General features: G+C 38.3%; 3 protein-coding genes across 3 annotated transcripts in view; 2 read left to right on the forward strand and 1 right to left on the reverse strand.

Annotated features, from left to right (window-relative positions):
* Positions 1–1,248: 1,248 nt before the first annotated feature.
* LOC144661915 (mitochondrial import inner membrane translocase subunit Tim13-like) lies at positions 1,249–5,181 on the reverse strand. The gene is made up of 3 exons (XM_078522618.1): positions 4,984–5,181; positions 2,621–2,689; positions 1,249–1,488 (listed from the first exon to the last, which is right to left on the reverse strand). Exons 1-3 carry the CDS (start codon positions 5,125–5,127, stop codon positions 1,441–1,443), a joined length of 261 nt encoding a protein of 86 aa, XP_078378744.1. The 5' UTR covers positions 5,128–5,181; the 3' UTR covers positions 1,249–1,440.
* A 2,378-nt stretch (positions 5,182–7,559) lies between these two features.
* The window catches only part of LOC144664286 (uncharacterized), a 133,031-nt gene continuing 118,599 nt past the window's right edge, over positions 7,560–21,991 (forward strand). The window contains exons 1-2 of the mRNA XM_078525390.1: positions 7,560–7,645; positions 7,747–7,825. The gene's annotated coding sequence lies outside the window, so the exon portion shown is untranslated. The remainder of the gene's footprint in view (positions 7,646–7,746; positions 7,826–21,991) is intronic.
* Positions 11,539–21,991, forward strand: part of LOC144664012 (uncharacterized) — a 42,922-nt gene continuing 32,469 nt past the window's right edge. The window contains exons 1-2 of the mRNA XM_078525117.1: positions 11,539–12,675; positions 12,836–12,898. Coding sequence (XP_078381243.1) covers positions 12,018–12,675; positions 12,836–12,898 — 721 coding nt within the window. The 5' untranslated portion in view covers positions 11,539–12,017. The remainder of the gene's footprint in view (positions 12,676–12,835; positions 12,899–21,991) is intronic.

A 21,991-nucleotide genomic window follows, 5' to 3' on the forward strand; every position in this document is an offset into this window, starting at 1 on the left:
CGATGAAACACTGTCTCAGTTTACAGCCCGGTATAAACGTCAGCCTCTCCTTGATTTGTGGCTTTTTACCTTACGGGAGTCAAAGCTTTTTGTCCCAAGTCAGTGCCTAATACCGTATTTTCTCGATTAAACGCCGGGCCCCGAATAAACGCCAGGTCTCCAAGGTAGAGTGGTAAATAAGCCTTTAAGGCATTCATTTGAGGTGTAATATGCTTTAGGTATGTTGGCAAGATACATTCATGTCACAAATAATGATTAAAAACCCTTGTTTAATAAACATTTTCCTCAAATAAACTGCACCATTCAAATAAACGCCCGGATCCACGGAGCCAAGTTTGAAATAAATGCCGGGGGCGTTTAATTGAGAAAATACGGTATGCAAAAAAAAAACAAGATTCCCCTTGTGATTTTTACCAGTTTGGACGGTTAAAGTATAGTTGGAAGGGACATAATGTGAATGTGTAGATGTTCGTTAGAGACTGAAGAGTAATCGCTTGAAGAGCAGAAATGAATTCCAGATGTTTTCATTGGCTGGCCATGTTGGTGCGGGAATTTGAAAAACGCGAAATTGCTCGGTCACGCGATGTAAGAGGGAGAAGGCGCATGCACGGAAACCCACCGAAATGCGTTATTTTTTCTCGATTTTTTCCCTTGCGTGGCCGTCTCGCGCCTTTCGCATTTTCCAAATGCGCGCCCAAAAAATACACAGGCGTCTACAACGGAGGCCAGTGTCCCTCCGATCCGAGGGACACCAACATGGCGTTTCCATACTGAGCTCTATAAGGCCCCATTTACATGGAAAGAGGATGATCCTAGCACTAGGATCATCCTCCTTTCATGTAAAATAAAATGATCCTAGTGATAGGATCATCCTAGTACTAGGATCATCCTAGCGCCATATGTTTTCAGCTTTCAGTTTACATGTAAAGGGTTGCATCTAGCCCTAGCGCTAGGATGATCCTAGTGCTAGGATCATCCCTCATCTCAGATAGGATGGTCCTAGCACTAGGATGATCCTAGCGCTAGGGCCAAATACAACCCTTCACATGTAAACTGAAAGGTGAAAACATATGGCGCTCGGATGATCCTAGTACTAGGATGATCCTATCAGTAGGATCATTTTATTTTACATGAAAGGAGGATGATCCTAGTGCTAGGATCATCCTCTTTCCATGTAAATGGGGCCTAAATTGCAGTCAACATTTCGGCAAATAACTCAACAATGGGATTACCGCACAGATCTGAGACTTGACAAAGTTGTTTATTTCGTAACCTTTTAAAACATATAACAAATTACAAATTGTTTTCTAACATTACAAACTCTTGGCATCGATTTCATTTTATGGCGTGACAGTGAAACCCAAGTTTTATAATTCTGAAACAATGTAGAATGAGGCACGTCTTTACTGCCGGATGCTCGGTGGCAAACATGTGAATTTTTTACCCATGTGTCTCCTTGTGCTCGTCCATACACAGAGCTATACATTCCTGAAAGGAAAAACATAGTCATTTACGCAACCTTGTCAGTGCTTTGGGCCAAGGAAGTGGTAAAGATTTCTTTTCAAATGCCAGTTCCATGGCAAATAATTCGGTAAAATCATCAAAAGATATTTATTTTGCAAAAATAAATGGGTTTATGTAGCTTCTTTCATAAGTCTTTCCCAGCTTCCGGTGTAATCCTCTCCAACGATTACTCCCGGTCACATTTTGCGGGCTCTTGCATGTACATGTAGGTTGTGCAGGCGCGGTTACATCGCCCTTTCTCCTCATGGCCGGCTTTCAACTAGTCAAGTTAATTTTCCCCTCCCTCCACTCCCTCTGTTCTGTCTTTGTTGATTTGGGTTGGCGGGTTCTCCCTCACCTTTGCTGGGATAATAGTTTAAGGTTTCCATATTTTAAGATTTCTATCCTTGATATAAAAATAAACGGCCACACCCGTGGCCAAAATCTTCCAAATGGTAGTATTGTCTTCCATTATCCCAGCAAACAGAGCTTCGCCAAAGCAACACATACATACTTGTTTATATGCATAGCATTTAATCTAGTAGGAACAGGATACATAAACACTTAATTTTTGTAAACTGGGCATAAAATTCCCAAGGGTGGGGACGGAAAGCTGGAAAAAACCCATCATGATCATTTCTCAGTTGACAGTTTAAATTTTGAACAAATCTCAGCTGACAGTTAAGGCGGGGGTATAACCGAATTTGAATGGATTTTAGGAGGTTTAGAGAAGGCGTTGAAGAAGGAAAAAATGTTGAAACACCACCAGACATTTGCCCCACGCAAAAGCACTCTAGGTTGTCAGGGGGACAGTCTGGTGTCCGACTATCAATTTTGAACTTCAAATTCTAATTCTAAAATCACATTAAATCTCCAATTTTTCTTATTTCTCTAAATTTTACTTATTCTTTGAGAGAAACTATCTCCTCCCAAACATCCCCAAAAATCACCAAAAGATTTACAAAACACCGCAAAACATAGGTTCGTGTTTTGAGCATAGAGTTTTTGGATTGCTTGAAGCGCGAACGAGATATTCGCATAAAATCCAAGTTAAGCCGTGGATAAAAGGCCTTCAGGTGTACCCGCGCATTAAGCCCCATCCAGACCCTCATCTTACCTTTTCAGAATCGCTCAGTTGTGATTTTGGTTCACTAGCACACTCTTTATAACATTTTTCTGTCATTTCCTAAACAAAAAAGAAACAAAATAATTGAATAGCATATACCTCAATCCTTTGTCTGCTGTTTTCAACCCTTCAGTACGATAGCTGACAACAGTCACTGTTGTATAGCAAGAATGTTTCACCAACAGCGCGCGGTCTTATTGGCTAATTCGAGGTCACATGACATCTAACAATAAAAACTGTTTCCCGCCAAAAGTCTCTTCGCGGGAAACATTGCGAAATCCATGACGTCTATGGGTAACATTGTAATGTAATGTCAGCGAATTTTGACCGACGAGCGACATTTTCCTAAGTCTTCGTTGTGCAATATAACAAAACACTTACAGTGCGACGCGCCTTACCGTGACCGCCCAACAAACTTTTTTACAAGTGTGCTCTCGTAATATTGTTATTTGTTTGACGAACACGCCTCCTTGCAAAGTTGAATACGATCAAATAGATACTTGTTACACCGCATTTATCAGCAAAACGCAGTGGAAACGTATAAACTATTGCAAGATGACACTTGTAACTGAAGTTTGTTGGGTGGCCACGAGGACGCCTGGGACGAGGCAGCAAGTGTGTGGCTTGCTTTGTGATTATGACATTGATCTGACGATGTAACTTTCCAAATGACGTTTTTTTACTGACCACCAAAAAAAGATTCTTGAAATCCTTGTCATTAAGCTGCAAAATTTTTAGAGTTTTCGCCCGCTTAGCCTTTTTGGGCGAGGCAGAAAAACTAAACCGAAATAAAGTGAAAATCCGCGATGAAGAACCTAACATTTAAGAACCTGTTAGGCTAAAATTTGCAAATTAGACTCCCTTTTATAAGAACCAATTAAGCCTAAAATTAGGAAACGGGTTCTTATTTTCTAAAATTGATCAAAAATGTTTACTTTGGGGGGAAATTCGTTTTGACAAGACATGTATACATGTTTACATGTATATAATGTTAAGGCTGAATGGTTTGTGCTTCATTTCTACATGAACACTTAGGTGGTATGCAAATGTTATACAACAAATAGGCCGAATACAACGTAAAGTTCTATTAGCAACAATGTACATTTTTCCTCAAATCTTAAAACCTATTGAGAACCAAATAGCCTAAATTTGTGTTAACTACCATTTAAAGTATTCAAATTTGAGTGTAGAATGTTTACACAGCTGTAATTTCGCAGGTGTGATTTCTGACACGAAAGTTGAACTGTTTGTCGGCCTGAGTTTTTAATAAACTCAAACAACTGAAATACACGTAAAAAACGCCTGTTCCTCTTTATCATTTTAAAATATTCTTCTTCATTCTTGTGATAGAACATTTCTTTTCAAATGCTGGTTGCTCTTTCTATTATTTTCTAGACCCCGTCAATCACTCCAGACGATCTCGCCCCTCTCGCCCCATCAGTGAGACTCTCCACCACGCAACCAAATATTTCTCCTCATAACCCACTTGACAACAAAAACAAGGGGTACAAAATAGTAGTAACATCTAAAAAAACAAGTGCATACTGTCGGAACGAATTCACTCGTTTTTGTCGCTCTGACGAAGGCTATAAAGCTCAAAACGACAGCCTTCAATTTCTTCACGGGGGCCAATTTACCTTATCAACTCAGTTAATAAAACCAAAGTTTTGAATTCCCCTGTATTGAGACTTGTTTTCGAGTTGACTCAAGGGTTGCATCATTTGCATCACGGGTTACATCCGCAATCTACGACAGAAAATTCCTAGATCTACATTAATTAAGAGCTAGCAAGAGAAAATGTTTAGAGTCATCTCGCAGTTTATCCAGAGATAACGATGTTAAAGGGACTATATGTCACGGATTTTAGCTAGATTTAAGCATGCGAATCTAAATGACAAATGACCATCAAAATCCACTGAAATATAAAAATAACCGCTTCAAACAGTAAAGGGACATTTCAATAACAAACAAATACACAATAAGCTTTTTTAAGGAGTATGGATGGCCAAAAGTGCCGAAACTTGAAACGGATTGTGATATTGGTTTTTGAAATACTGTTGGGCTGAACAGTTTTCAATGATCTCGTTTGCTTTAACTTTAAATTATAACACCCGGGAGACTCTTTTGGTTGCAATGAAGCTGTGGCTTTGTCAATTTGATCCACAGAAGTAATTTCTTGGCAAACATTAAGATTCATGCATAGCGATGTATTGAACTTATAACTGTAGTCTTAGCTGTGACACAGTCCCTGTTTTTCGCAGTTACTTTTACACGACTACAAAACCCTCTGCGTAAACTGAAGCACGTAGCTTATCGGCAGACACATGTGCAACTGATGCGTTCAGAAAACTTACCGAAAGCAAATCGTGAATTGAAGGGAGAAAACGTTCGCTTTTAGCTTGATCCTTCAGCTCAGTTCTTGGAGCGCCATTCATTCCATTCGAGGAGATGACGATGAAAAAAATGAGCCAAAATCCAAAAAAGCCAAAATGCGACATTTTGTACACGCAAAAAGATCAGAACTCGAGAATGCTCGGAAACACTTCGCAAGATGGGGGAAGAGGCAGAGATAACATGTTTATACACCAAAACTAAAGGAACGATATTTAAATCAAAACAAACGTTACGCACATTCATTGGCTACCAACCAGCAGCTGAACCAATTTAACACACGTAGTTTGGCCTTTTTTCCAACAAACTAGTAACGGATAAGAGGTGAGTTGGAAATTGGAAGTGACAAATGCTAAAAACATTTTAACACAAGCTTATAATTGTCTGGACGGGATTCTTTGTCTTTAAGCTAAGTCGGGTTTTTATCACACCTATGCTACTACCGAAACAGGTAGAGCGCGAATTCCAAAACATGCGTAACGGTTGTTTTTGGCGCCAAACGGCAACGATCTGCGTCACGTGGCTTTGCTTGTCAAATGAAAAAGGTAAACGCACGTGGTTACATTCCTTTGCGTTCTGACTTCGTTGTTCGCGCCAAAAACAACCGTTACGAATGTTTTTGAATTCGCACTCTATCTGTTTCGGTAGTATGTGGTTCTCGAGTCGTGCAGTAATAATATAATCGTGTCGATTATACTGCCTCTTAGGCCGTCATTGATTGGTTTTCCTGATATAAATGTCCTGCCTTTGCTGTTTACAGAGAACGCCATCATCGAAAGCTTCATCAAATGTTGAATGAAACGTTCCGGAATGTGTCTGCGTACGTTTACCTTTTTCATTTGACAAGCAAAGCCACGTGACGCAGATCGTTGCCGTTTGGCGCCAAAAACAACCGTTACGCATGTTTTTCAATTCGCGCTCTACCTGTTTCGGTTGTATTTTTTGACGAGCCTCTGTTAAGACTGATAAGCGGCCTTTAAAGCAAAAAAATAAAAAAAAGGGTTCATTTGACGCGAAAATATGCACTTATATTTGTCCGCGGACGTTATCTGTTCCGAGAAGCGAACTGTTTTCCGAAAGTGAAGCTCGAAGAAAGAGATAAAAGTTTCTATGAGTCAAATGAGTCAATGTGTCGTGAGTCAATGGGTCAATGAGTCAAATCTTAAATCAGAGTTATTATTTTGAAGTAGTGCTGCCCTTATTAACAAGTAAAAGCTAACCGCAAGCGAACCAGAGTGGAACTAACCTTAAACAAACCGAAGTGAAAGTGACCGCAAGCAAAGAGTGGAACTAACAGTAAGCAAAGTAGAGTGCTTCTAAGCTTACTTGTATAGAGGGAAATCGTAGTTTAATAGATAATAACTCACTTTTTGTAAAATCACCTTGACTCATTGACTCGTGTCTCGTGACTCATAGTCATATTTAGCTCAAAAAACAGGGGACCTCGTACCTGCCAGTAATCAGATGAATAGGAGAAACAGGGAAATAACAACCGTAGCTAAAGAAGTTCTCCGGCAAATACACAAGACGACAATTTAACGGCTAGATACCCCAGGGGGGGGGGATACTCCGGCTTGTAAATGACGGGGATGATCAAAGGATTTTTTTGGGTTTGAAATTTTCGATTCTGGGATTTTTTTTGGGTTGGAAAACTTGGCTAGTATTTTTTTGGGTGACTTGATTTAAATATCGATAAATAGGGGATTTTTGAGGGGTATTAAAAACAACCTAAAGTGCCTTGGCGCGAATAAACCAACGTAACACGAGCGTTCAATTTTTTAAGATTTTCTTTGTGTTATATTTTTGCCCCTCCTGGCAATTTAGGGGGTAAGTTTTTTTTTTTTTTTTTTTTTTTTTTTTTGGGGGGGGGGGGGTTATTTTTGGTCCGGGGATTTTTTTTGGGTAATGTCAGAAGTCTTAGGGATTTTTTTGGCTCCTGAGTTTTTCCTCCATTCGATCATCCCCGTCATTTACAAGTCGGAGTACCCCCTCCTCCCCCCCCCCCCGGGTTAGGTACCCTCGAGACCTCGGCTTTGTGACACGTCATCGCTTTTGCGCGCATTGCGTGCCTTTTTAAGGGATGTAGTTTTTCGGAATTAAACTTCTAGGGGACAAATCTCTTTACCCAAGTTTGTGAGCTATTGTTACTATTCCAAAAATCGTGACTGGCTTCTAACCACACCCAAAACAACATGTTTAACTTTTAGAAAACAGGCATTATATTTTCCATATAACGAAGGTTCGAGCTGACATTTTACTATAATTACAGAGGATACCAGGCCTGCCGAACATATATCAACCGAAATGATCCGTTGGGTGCCCCTGACTTCCCTTGGGTTTTTTTACTTTTCTGTTACTCATCAAGTGACTCGGTTTTAAAAGCTTCTTGTTCGTTTGGAATATGAGGCTCGGAAAGGAAACCACTGATAGTCGCTACAAATATGCAGGCTCAGATTTTAAACCTTACTTGGGGGGTTTTATTGCAGTACATTTTCAACGTGGAAAACCATCCAGCTCCTTTAAAACTGACCCATAGGTTTTTTTTATTTCAGAGGGCTGTGGAGTAAAACTCACCAAGTCATAGTGCTTCGCGATGCATGACAACAGGAGAATAATTCTATACATGTACTTAGGAATTGACGTGACATTTTGTTGTTATGTATTACGTTGCATTCCGCTTGACTGGTTTTGATCTCGTGATCACATTGTAAAACTGTTCTCTTCAGGCAACGCCTTTCTTCCCTGAGAGCTGCTTGCTGCTTTGAGAAGATTCACGATATATGAAAGCAAATAACGCGACCATAGGTAAGGAGAGAAAATTAACTGAGAGCTATTGACTTCGCGTGACTGGACGACAGTCATATTTTGGTCGGTAATTAACTTTAGTTATTAATCATAGATGTTCGTTTCATGTCAAGGAACACATTTGTGTCGGGATTTGAGCGTCGTTGGTGGCTGCGAATCGATTGCCTACGTCGAAGTGACTGTAACTGTGGTTCCGAGGGAAATGTTTACGTTTAAGGTAAGCAGGATGTGTTTATTGAGATCATGATGTAAAGTAAAGCACATTTGTGTGGGACGAATAGATTTTGATCGGCAGTGCTAAGCAAAGGAAGAAGACAAAGCTGACTTATTTCCTTAAGTGTTTTATTGTCAGTAGAGTTTACTTTATTGTAGATGTATAGTCACCTAGCAGTCATTCTATATGAGCAGTACTGTCCCGAGTATACCTTAAGACCAAAAAAGAGCCATGCGATATAGAATATCTTAACCAAAAGCGAAAGTGAAATGTGTTGTTCATGTTGGTAAATCATTTGACAATCCTTGAACAAACTAGTCAGTGATCCTTTCGAAACAAGCAAATAAAAACGAGCATACCAGCGATCCAAGAATCGACACTAGGAGAAGAACGTTACCACTTGCTTGCGAACGTCATCAGATTTGTGCTTGCGAACGTCATCAGATTTGATGATTTGTATTTACTTCAATTCACAACGAACTGCAAAACTGACTCAGAGGTCCAGGGTGTGGTTTATACATTGAACTTGACTAATTAGACCCAAAATGTCTATTCTGTTATTGTCATTTATAAGTAGCTATAAGTGGTTTTTTGCCGTTAAAATTCGAGGAATACGTGTTAGTCTGTTTGTATTGACATCTAGTAGAGTGTGTAACTTGTAGTGCGTGTAGACATAACAGCCCTTATTGTCATTATGATGTAGCCTTTATTGTCATTTTGCTCACATTGAGTGATTCGGACAAACCCTATTTACTGTCAGTTCCCTGTTCGAGTCTCCAGATACCACGTCAAATAGAATAATGTACTTTATATAACGTACAAGGTGGTGCAGGTTTAGAAACAGTAGAGAAAATTTAAGCGGATTCACTTGAGTGGCGTTCATGTTGCATGTAAGATAGGCTTCTCATGACAAAAGCACGTTAAAATGCGCGAAAAAAGGAACTTCTTAAACTTTAAAATTTTAAATTATTGTTCTTTGTTTGAATCAATGTTTTTAATTTTGAAAAGTTTTTGAAGACGCGGAAATGTAATATGTTAATCAGATTAGAACCAACTGTTCATTTCTACAGATGTTATTCCTTGCTGACTGACTGCCATTACTTTATTTACGAGGGACTCAGTTAAAACAACTGAATAAAAACACAGTTCATTCCGCAAGGTAAGAAAATTTCAGTTCAAATTTGATCGGTTTAAGCATTTGAATGTCTGGAATGTGCGTTCTAGTCTTATTATGAATAGGTTATATTTAGTTTAGCATGATGGAGTAATGCTTTTAACGACAATAGTGGAAACGTTTGCTTGCTGTTTTTTGTGAATTTGTCGCGAATCTGTCAAAGACTTGATTTACTTTCTTTTTTCATTGGCCAAGATGAATAATTCTGTTTTTGATCACGGTTTGATTTCACCATTCAATCCTAAATTTATTCAAAACGGGCTCAGAGAGGCATGCAAAAATAAGCTAAAACAACGGCTTAACTGTAGTGAAAGAATAAACAAATTAGACACAGGCAGTTTAACATGCGAGAGAGTTCGAAATAGAAAATTTCTACATTAAGCATTTGAATGTCTGGAATATGCATTCTAGTCTTATTATGAATAGGTTATATTTAGTTCAGCATGATGGAGTAATGCATGGATTAAACGACAAAGGTGGAAAACGTTTGCTTGCCGTTTTTTTTTTAATTTGTCCATTCAAATACTGATCTGTCAAACACTTGATTTACCATCCCTTTTCATTGGTCAAGATGAATAATTCTGTTTTTGATTAAGGTTTAACTTAACCACTCAATCCTAAATTTATATTGAACTTGACTCACTGGATCAGACTCAAAATCGCCACTTTTTGTTGTCAATTTTAAGTTGTATTTTGAAGTTAAAACTCGAGTAATACTTCCTTAAAACGCGGACAAATAATAAGGTTAATTCAAAAGTTAACTGCATTAGTCTATTTGCATTAGATACTAGTGGAGTGTGTAACTGCTAGCGCGTGTTATTCCTTTCACTTTCATTGTTATGTTACTCAGATTTACTGATAAAAGTTTGATCCTTTATATTTACTGTCAGCTCCTTATTCGAGTCCTCAGTTACAAGGTCAATGATACTTTATAAAACGTACAAGGCGCTGTAGGTGAAGAAACAGCAGAGAACATTATGAGGAATAAGTATTGATGATCACTTGAGTGGTTTTTATATTACATGTAAGATAGGTTTCTCGTGGCGAAAGTGCATAAACTGTGTGAAAAAAATACAAAATTCTTAAACTTACAGATTTAAAGATTTTAACTTATTGTTCTTTGCTTTGGTCAATATTTGTAGTTTTGAAGATGCTTAAATGTAACATGTTGATCAGATAAGACGCAACCTTTTCATTTCTACAGTTGTAACTCCTTGCTGACCAGTGACTGCCACTATTTTTTTACGAGATACTGAATTGAAACAACTGAATGAGAACACAATTCATTCCGCAAGGTAAGAAAATTTTATTTCAAATTTGATCGGTTTAAGCATTTGAATGTCTGGAATGTGCCTTCTAGTCTTACTATGAATAGGTTATATTTAGTTTATCATGATGGAGTAATGCTTTGAACGACAAAGGTGGAAAACTTTTGCTTGCCGCTTTTTGTGAATTTGTCGTAAATACTGATCTGTCAAACACTTAATTTACTTTCCTTTTTTATTGGTCAAGATGAATAATTCTGTTTTTGGTCGGCTCGGTTTGAATCAATCAATCCTAAATTTATTCAAAACGGGCTATGAGAGGCATGCAAGAATAAGCAAAAACAACAGCTTCACTGTAGTGAAAGCATAAACAAGTTAGACACAGGCAGTTTAACATGCGAGAGAGTTCGAAATAGAACATTTCTAACTTGCAAAATGCGAAAGAAAGAGTGTGCAGCCCGTTGGGCCAGTGATGGCTTGAGATGCATAACAAATGAGTCTGAAAAGGGAAAAGAAGAAAATACGATAATTATATTTCTATGAACTATTTCCAATGCATAGCCAGGCTTTTACATTCCGTATTTACTGCAGTATAACATCCTGATCTTAATTGCCTTGCAACTGATAATGAGTTCATCTCAAACCCATCTTTAAACATCCTTAATTTACTGGCAAATAATAGTTTTATATGATCTAATTGTTTAATATTAATTTTTTTTATGAAAACCAGCTCGTGTGTAATTTGCATTCGCTGTTTTAACTTGATTGTTTTAATACGATATAATTCATTATGGTTTGCACAAAATGATGGCACCATAATGATGGCAGTAAAGAAGATAGGTATTATAACAAATGATAAATTTTATTTTAGTTCTTAGGCTTGACATACATGTTAATAATTTAATTACTGAATACCGGCATCATCTGCAGGTCTTTCTTCACTGTTCACTATGAAGATTACCAGCACTTGGGGATACGAAATTGAGAAATAAATTGTTTAAGACATTTCTGTCTTTTTGAGTTAAGGTAAATAGCATTCTGTTACGTTGTCATAGCCATTTATAAAATTGGTAACTGTGTAAGGCCTGGTTCACACTAGCGACATAAAGACATAATGACATGGACATAACGACACAAAGAAAAGTTCAGATCTTTCCTCATGTCGTTATGCTTATGTTGTTATGTTCCAACTATGTCGTTATGTTATGTTGTTCACACTGGTGACATGAAACATCAACGTAAACTGTTTTTTTTTTTGCATTTACGTGACCTTGTCGTTATGTCGTTATGTCTCTAGTGTGAGCCAGGCCTAATTTATTAGTTACATCGTCTTTAGTTATGATCAGTCTCCTTTTGTGTAAACCCAGATAGGACCATCCGTGATCTGCAGACACAGCTCAGGTAATGAAAACCACAACAACAAAAGCAAAGAGAATGTCGCTAAACTTGTTACACCATTTTTAGGGTTAGAGAAACCATAAGTTACTTATATAAACATTTATGTACTAACGGTTTGTAGGTTTATTTGGTCTTCAGTCCATGGCTTTAGCTGCTTCACCACCAGTTGCATCCACCAAGGAGACGACCAACTACGCTCGGTTGTGTCGTCTTTTGGTGGATGTGGGATCCCAGGCCTTGAGGGACACTTTTGATGGTATACACCCTCCAGCAGGACTGCATCTTGTTTTGGCACGTAATCCGGCACATACAGCACTACAGACCCTTAGGGCGAAAAGAATCCTCAATCCTACACAATGGGGAAAATTGTACCCTACAATCCCTTCATCTGTTTCATCAGCAAGCTTTGATGTAACGCTCCTGATGGTACTTCTGAGGAATATCTCTGGTTTGCACGCTCCCATCACTGGCTGGGACAGTCTCCCGCCTCCTGCTGACACAAGTAGAGAAGCCAACATAGCCAGGGTGAAGTACTACCGTAATACTGTGTACGGCCATGCCAGCCAAGCTTCTGTTGATGATGCTACGTTTAACACCTACTGGCAGGATGTCAGTAATGCGCTGGTAGCACTGGGAGGAGCGAGTTATGGAGCCGCTATCAATAAGCTCAGGAATGAGTGCATGGATCCTGACACGGAGGAACACTACAGAGAGCTGCTAAAGCAATGGAAGAAAGATGAAGACAACATCAAAGACAAACTTGATGAGATAGAAGGTATGTTAGAATTTAGCCTAAAGGGTAACAGGAGAAAAAACCGTTGAAAACGAAAAATGATCTAGCCTGGTCAAACATAGGTCTGTTCTGGGTTCATGCGTAGGTTTTGAGTCACGCAAAGAAAGCGTGTTACCTCCTTAACATTATTTTACATTCGTTTTTTTTTTCTTTTGTTTTCGCAAAGAGTTGCTTAAGCAGTTGAAGGAAGAAAAAGGTGACATCAAGGATAAACTTGGAGAGGTGGAAGGTATGTTTAAAAATTTACTAAAGCAACCACTCAATCCTCTCCGTGCACATGGAAACATAAAGCCATACTGAACCAATAGCCTTCAAGCATTCCAATGCTCATGTTTGTAAATTCTTTAGAAGTAAAATAGAGGCGTTGCGAACCAAAACGTTAAGAGTTTTAAGCAATTTTATCTCTATATAGCTACCCCTCTTTGAAGGCCCTATTCTCCCAGAGGAGATTTAAGGATGCAGACGAGTTACCCTTCTTTGACAGACCTAGTTAAACCTTTCTGTTCACTAGGGATTCCGTAGAATGATTTATCGCCACGAAGCAATAAATATAAGGAGCCGGTAACGGAAAAAACCCAGCGAGAAAATCAAAACAAGATATAGTAAAAAGGGAAGCCTCGAGCCAAGTGGCCCATACTTGCCTGAGCTTATCCCGGATTCTGTAGCATGTAGCCTCTAGGAATATTTCTATTCGGATGCTACTAAAAGTGGTAACGGGGAACACGGGAACCGGGAACGACCGGGAACCGGGAACCGGAGTCTGGGAACGAGTGTACAGCGGTAATCCGTATAAGAGTTCAAAATGGCGGACGAAAAGACAGAAACAAATGCTTTATAGTGTTACCAGACCAGATAATCCCAATATATTTGGACAGGGCCAACTGTCCTTTCAACAAATGGGAAGCCGCCTTTTGGTTCACCGATCGTGTATAAAAACACGCAGACAGAGCGATGGTTTTCGAGTTGTAATGCGAACTTGTGGACGTGTATTAGAAGAATACGAATGTTTGTTTCTTTCCAGAAGGAATCTTTCGAGCAAGGCCAATATTCGAACCTACATTTACACACGACGCAACGCAAAGGACGGCTGTGCAAGGAGCTTGCACGCTAATCAATAGCTTCGATCGAAATAGCACATTTCGAAAATCAAATTGTTTTATTGAAATGCAGTCGAATAGTAGGGTAAGTCATAATATGCTGTATTTTCCATTACAGTTGCGGGATTGGTTTCATTTGACAGGATGGAACCTATGCGTTGCGTAACATTAGCAGATATATATTGGCTTGGTTTGTTATCCGATCGATCATACGTTCGTAAATTGTTAAGTCATATTTATGCATTGTCCAACTCTCGTTAACGAAGTTCCCAAGCACATCTATCTCTTGACTCAAAAACAGTTTTTTTCTGGCATTTTTAGGTTGTTAGATAGTAATATGAATGGTGAGTTTTGTTTTGCTTTTGAACCAAACAATTTTTGTAGGCCACACTGAATATTTGTAGCATTTCCAAGATGCTATTCAGTATAATACAGTGTACATCATTGTCCTTGAAAATCACTTTTTCTTCGTACACATGGTATTGCATAAAAAGAAAAATTTAAATGTAACATGTGCTAACAAAGCTGTACTGTAAATTATAAAGTACGGTTCTCCAGGGGTGTATAATTGTACTGATTTACCCTTTTTGCAACATCCACGGAGTGTTAGGATGGACATTGAAATAAAGACTACTTTGCAATGTTGTGAATATTGATTTTCTGTATATATCTTTTCCCGACTGCATGCATTCATTCCAAATTCATATTACAGTGAAAAAAATAAAACTGGATGCGTGCCATAGATAACAAACTGCTTACCAATGATGTGTTGTGTTGTCCTACTGGTCATTTTTACAATACACATAGTGTTTTGAATTCATTTACAGATTCACCAAAACAAATTATGACACAGAAATATATTGTAATGCAACACACTGAGCTTTGCACGAGGCTATCAAAAGGTGTTGGCTGGAAAGAACATCCCCAGTCAATTGTACAAAACACAAAATGATCAGCAGACAGAATGAGAAAAAGAGAATTTCACATTTATTTTCATTTTGCAGTAGATAAACACTGGTATCTATTTGTTGTCCTTTAGCCAACTGCCGGACCTGCAAAAATGAAATTCAGCTATGATCAGTGTGCTGAAATATAACAGCATACAATAAACTGGTGAACAGCCATCACCAAATAGTTATTTTCTTTTCATAAATGGAACAAATTGACATGCAAAGTCCAAGATACTATCTGTTGTGAGAAGTACATGATCATTGTGTATCGTGAGTGCAATAGGGGTTATGGCATCACAGCTGTTGGTTAAGTCTGCGTTTAAGTCCAGTGGCCCATCAAGCCCGAGCTTACCTCGGTTTTCATAATAAGTTATAGCATTAGCGTCTGCGACTGGTGGTCCGGGGAGGGATGTTGGAAATTTTCAGAAAATATTGCATGGTCTTATTATAAGTTTTGTCTTTTCTATTACTGGCCACAAGATAAACATTAATTGACATTGTAAAAGTATTTCAACAAGCAAATTGGTGATTTCCAAGTGAGGAATTGTGCTTGAACTTTGTGTTAAGCATTCCTTAAAATTCAATGTGGTTCACAATTGCACTTGCCATAGTATAAATAAAAAAACACACAAATTCTCCCATTGCTAAACTGTCTAAAGAAATTTCTTGTACGCAGTTGCATGTCCTGCTGACATGAGGTTTACAAACTTGTCAGTGTGTGTGACAGACGTTCTCTATTATTTCTATCATTGTTGCTTAACAACAGCAGCTGATATCAGCATGCATTTTAGATGCACGGCGGATGGAAGTTCGGTCAATCCGCCAGAATGGAACTACTAAAAAAGTCTACCAAAAATCCAGGTTGTCTACCTTGCCCAGATTTTGAACACGTTTATGGATGTAACAATCGGGGAAAATAATTACAACTCCAGGAAAAATCTTTGAATATAAAATTAATGATCATTCACCTACCTTGCAACTCGTCCCAAAATTCCGCCTAAACAGCACCTTCAAAGCGAAAAAACACACGAAAAGTCGATTTATAATCATGCTGTTTGCTCCGACGATCGAGTTCGAACACTAGTTCCCAGACCCTTTTCCGTGTTTTCGTCCGCCATTTTGAATTCTTATAGGGATTACCGCTGTGCACTCGTTCCCAGACTCCGGTTCCCGGTTCTCGGTCGTTCCTGGTTCCCGGTTCCCCGTTACCACTTTTAGTAGCATCCATTTCTATTCCCCCCTGAATGGGGTGCTAGTCCATCGCAGGTTACCCCCAGCATTATATGACGCCAGTACCCATATATACACCTGGGTGGAGAGAGGCACTATGAGAGTTTATAAAATAATCAAGATAGTACGCGCGCTCTCATTGGTCGATAGGTGTGTTTAGATGAGAGTATGTAAACACGGTTGTGACGTCACGCTTTCTGTGTTTCCCGGCACAATTTAAAAACATTATAAAACTGCCAAAAAGACTTGCAAAGTAATTTCAAGTACGATATTAAAACAATACCAAATTTTGATATGTGTTCCGGCTTTCTCTTCCCATATGATCCCGAGGAAAAAAAGCAGAAGAAAGAAGAACCACAGCGCTTTGCCTAGAGGGAGCTCAAGCGAACGACAAAATATGCAACGAAATACGCAGTAAACATTTTTCAAGTAAATTTTTGCGTTTAAGTACTACAATAAAATTCCCTACAAGTTATTCTTTATTAGAAAAAATTATAGGTCAACGCAAAAGAAACTATAAGCTACAAACTTAAACTTTGCACGGCCGATCGGTTGCCGTGTTTTTACCGGCAAATCTGCTTAAAATGCGATTAAAATGACGCTTAAAATATATTTTCTCTGCGACTTTCTCAGCGTAAAAATTCTACTGTTACATTGACAATAATAGTTGTGAACTTTTTTCATTCAAAATGGGCTTGGGGAAGACGAAAGAATGGAAATATGTGTCAGAAAACCAAAGCAGAATTTGTTGTCAATTTGAGGTTTATTCTAAGCTTGGAGCACATTACAAAGACGAAGGAAACGACAGTAGAAGAAACTGGACCCGTTTAGATCGCTATCTGAACAATTTACCGTACAATAAATGCATACCATTGCTACCGACCTCGCTAGATCCGCTGCTTGTGCTATGATTCCTAATTATCCAGCAAAACTTCACAAGACACGACGAGCCTTTTCAACCGTGTTATCCGCGGGCTGCCAAATCATTCAGGCAAGTTCACTTCACTTTCAAGAGCGATCAAGCACAGTGACATTTATTTCCAGCTTAAATAAACTCCTCACCTTGAAGTTCTTTTTTTTACAGAGCCGTATTTTTAGCATTTCTTTTAGTTTTTGCCAAACTTTCCGTATTTTTCTGCAAGATTTACGCGGAATCGCTTTCGTCGACACGGCGCTACTTGCCACAAATTTTACTTGAACTCGTCTAACACGAATTTTGATTGGTTCATGTGTTGTCAAATGCGCGTTTTGAGAAAATCTATTTCAATCAAGAAGTAAATAAACCAAATCCCCTTCATTTTTCGAATTATTTTTGAAAGAAATATTTTATAAAACCAATAGAGGACTTTTTTCCGTGTTTACATAGCTTCATCTAAACACTCGGGTGGTTGGGAGAATTCTCGAAAGTTATGCAAACCCGAGACGCAGTCGAGGGTTTGCATAACTGTCTCGAATTCTCCCAACCCCCCTCGTGTTTAGATGAGGCTATGTAAACACGGAAAAAAGTCCTCTATTGCTTAATTAGAAAATAGCACAAAGTAAATACGTGCGCTGATTGGTTAAAAATTGTGTTTCTATAACTCGATGGAGACACAGACAGTTGTCGTAGACACGGCAATCAATATTCACGGCGCTAAAATAAGCAATGCAAAAATAACAACTAATAATTGTGCCAAATTTTAATGTCACAGCTGACAAAAACCAGGTTAAGACTAAACAAATATTTGCACATTTTAAAACAAGCGAGTAAGATGTTTACAGAGCCCGCTACACATTCAAAAATAGTCTGTGAAAGAAATTATCGAAGCGGCTGACCTTTCAAAGAAGTATATGAATTGGCGCAACTTCACTCCATTCTAGGCTTTGCAGCACTTCAGAATTATTCACAGCTCCTCAACTGGACAAGATATTCGTCCAGAATGCCGAGTCAAACTTCTTTTAACAGAACAATAATTCACTTTCACCTCCAAGGTTCGAGTCGCTCGATCGTCGGTCGTCAAACCATTCGGTTAGTTCGATGAAGCGAAATAAAACCACAATTCTTGACTCCTTCCAGTGCTGGACTTCAGTTAAACCATCGACTTAGTTATTTCTCATAATTACGTTAACTTTGGGGCCTGTTTTCTTTGTTTGTTTGGCCAAACAACGGTGAATTTTAGCCTTGAAGCAAATGTTGAACAGTTGATTTATTTCTGTTCATCGACTCCCGTACTATGATTGGTTGATTACTGTTCATGACGTAAAACCGCGAGGTGAAGAGAATCTACGTTTTGATGTTAAATAAAGCGCTAAATATTACTTTGATGTGCGTTATTTTCTTTGTGCTGTTTTCTAAAAGAAAAAAGGTTAAAAGCCTAAAAGCGGAGCCCCCCAGTTAATTATTTTGCACTTTATTGAACTCTGAATTCTAGCCATTGTAAAACTTTAAGGCTAAGAATTTTATATTCGTTTTATTTTTTTAATAAATAATAATTAATATTTTTCCTTATTTCTTTTTTACCGTGTCCGGGGGTGGGGGGGGGGGGTACTCCCTAAAATTTACTATGGGGGTGTGCCGTTGAGTTGCTGAGACTCTGGACCTGTTCCAGAGACAAAAGGTTCAATTTGCGACCCTGTTCCAGACAAACACTGCAAAGTAGGTACCCTGTTCCAGCAATATCCACAATGGAAATATATGAAGATAGATATAAAAACACTACCGTACATCACAAAGCTCTCACTTGACTTCGTCTGTGGTTTGGAGATAAAGCAATGAAAGGAGTGGAGTTTCATAGCTATATACAATGTACTTGATAGTGTTTAATCAGGATTCTGGGAAAACAATCAACCCTGTTCCAGAGTCAAAAGGGTGATTTGTATACCCTGTTTCAGAGTCAGAGAGACAAAAACCATACCGTGTTGTGCGGCACATACCCGTATAGGTAACATCTACATTTCTTGCATAGTCATCGGGCGGGCAAACATACTTTGTTATTAGTAGGCACCGTCCTTAATTTTGAATGGAAATGGCAGAGGTTATAGCTAATGGTTTACAGCATGTTGCCCAAACCAAGCTAACTCCAAGCAAACCGGAGTGAAAGCTAACCACAAGCAAACTAGAGTGAAAGCTAACCGCAAGCAAACCAGATGAATAAAGCTAACTGCGAGCAAACAGGGGTGAACCTAACTCCGGAAACAAAGAAGTGACATTCTGTCATTCCACCGAACAGGGTCACCCCAACCCCAACCCCCCCCCCCCAAAAAAAAAAAAAAAAAATGAAAAGAAGAAGATAGCACCTTGTTCACTTTTACATGTCTTTTGACTCCCCTTCCTCTTAAGGGGTTTCACTTCACTTACAGAAAAAAAGCAAACATTCTGGGAAGCTAGAATATTGTTTGTGAGTCTCAAACTCAGTTTTGTTATTTGATTACCCAGAAAAAAAATAGAATCATGTCTGCTTGTGTATAAAACTATGCAAGAAAAAATATAACATCAATACTTTGACTACTCTTTTAAAAATTTGTTTGTATTATTGTCCACATCTTTATGGATTCATGTTGCCCATTTGTCATGGAGTTCACAAAGTAAGCAAGTGAGTCACAATTTGATTGCTACATGGTACCTTATGGATACTGCAAATTTTATCTGGCTAAATAGAATATTTCACTTATTTTAAAAATATAGCTGTTCTTATAAATTGTACACAGCATACAATACATAAGAATGAAATTGGTAATGCATATTGCTTGCAATAACGGTTTTAAACTCACCTATACTTTAGAATTACAGTACCACCAGTTTCAGCATAACTAATCCAAATTCAAATAATTACATTGCTTTGTAACTCCACTACCTCCCCCAAAGTCAACCAAAGATCTTATCATATAATTAGACAACTACATGTAAGTCCTGTGTAGTTGAGGGCTCAAAACATTTGGACACTTGCAGGTCATGTTAACTGGCCAAACAGATTTTAGCTTGGTCACATGTGGTTTCTTACCAGTCAAAACATTGAAAATAGCAATTTTAAACTACCACCATTTCTGCTGTTACTGTTTTCGCTGCATATTTTTGAAAAGATCACTTCATAATGTCCTTGTTACATCTAACAAGATGTGAAAGTGACAGGTCAATTCAAGAAGTCGTTTTCTGAAGTACACTGTAAATAGGTTAACATTTAAAATCTAAATTTTGCTTATTTGCAGCTTTTCTTGATTTTAATTTACATGTAATTTACCAGTCTCTTAAAAATAGCATCATGACGACACCCAAACATCGAGCTGGATTTAATCTTTCCTGTTTTCTATTTATGTCCTTGTCCTTGTCTGTTTTTGTGTCTGTGGCACTGCAAACTCTGCAACTCATGTTAACCCTGAAAAAAGTCAAATGCCACAGATTAAATTAAAATTGATTAATTGTCATCAATATCAATAATTTATAAAACAAAACACTTAACTTGAGCTTGTTTAACTGAAGCCAAACCACTGGATGCAAAAGGATCCATTAGATATTTAACAGAGATGGATCAGCACAGACTATTTTTTTTACTGATAACTGCAACTTTTAGTCAACTAAATATTTTAATAAACTCAAAGCATCACTGCAAACCCTAACACCCCCTCTTACCGGTAATTAAAAGGTTTGGCCTTTAATCAACCCCCCTCCCCCTCCCCCTCTCGCTAGCCCTTTTGGAACTTCCATTGACCTTACATGGGATGGATCTGAATATTTGGGTTTTCCTTGGTATAAGAACCTGTGAAAAATGTCTGTTTTGAAGCTATTGTTTTCCTGCTCCATGTTGTTTTGAGGCTCTTTGATGCCTTGTTTCACTGGTTCATACACTGAGGATGAGCTGGCCATGGATTTCTGCCATAACCACACATTGGAATTTGTGAGGAGTTTGTGAGGGGAGGTGACATTCAAACCATTTAACCTTCCACAGTGAGGATAGGGTATAGATATTTTCTGGTACAAGATCTAGGCATTTCATGAAAACATACTTTTAGTGAAATATTAATTATTTAAATTGTCTACTAATACATTGTAGTTGTTTTGAATGTCACTGAAGAGAGACAAACTAACTCCCGAGTTAGGATTTCGAGTTGGATTTTTGAGTTGGATTTTCGAGTTGGATTTTTGATTTAGGATTACAAGTTGGATTTTCGAGTTGGATTTTCGAGTTGGATTTTTGAGTTAGGATTACGAGTTGGATTTTCGAGTTGGATTTTCGAGTTGGATTTCTAGTAAGGATTTCGAGTTGGATTTCAAGTTGGATTTTCGAGTTGGATTTTCGAGTTAGGATTTCGAGTTGGATTTTCGAGTTAGGATTTTGAGTTAGATTTTTTTTGACAAAGCAAAACCCATTACAATTATTGAAAGCTAACCATAAACAGGCTAACTGGAGTGCATAGTAGGCTAACCAAAGTGAATAGTAGGCTAACAGGAGTGTGTAGTAGGCTAACCGGAGTGCATAGTAAGCTAACTGGCGTATATTAAGTAGGCTAACCGGAGTGCTTAGTACGGTAAGCAACTTGAAAATCCAACTCGAAATCCTAACTCGAAATCTAACTCGAAATCCAACTCCAAAATCCAACTCGAAAATCCAACTCGAAATCCTAACTTGAAATCCAACTCGAAATCTTAACTCGAAATCCAACTCGAAATCCAACTGGAAAATCGAACTTGTAAATCCAACTCAAAATCCTAACTCGAAATCCAACTCGAAAATCCAACTCGAAATCCTAACTTGAAATCCAACTCGAAATCTTAACTCGAAATCCAACTCGAAATGCAACTGGAAAATCAAACTCGTAAATCCAACTCAAAATCCTAACTCGAAATCCAACTCGAAATCCTAACTCACTCAGTCGGTGAATAGGCAACCTCCATTGAGGAGTTGAATAATGAATGCAAATATTTCACAAAGTAAGAAGATCAGCAGCAACCAAATGCAGATTAAAGCAGCTGGGTAAAAAAAGAACGAAACTAAATAAAAACATATTTCAATTATAACTAATATAAACTAGATACCTGATTTACTTTGCTGTTGTCCACTTTGCACAGAG

Source organism: Oculina patagonica, chromosome 8 (assembly GCF_052425735.1).
Source record: "Oculina patagonica isolate OP01 chromosome 8, crgOcupat, whole genome shotgun sequence".
NCBI lineage: Eukaryota > Metazoa > Cnidaria > Anthozoa > Scleractinia > Oculinidae > Oculina > Oculina patagonica.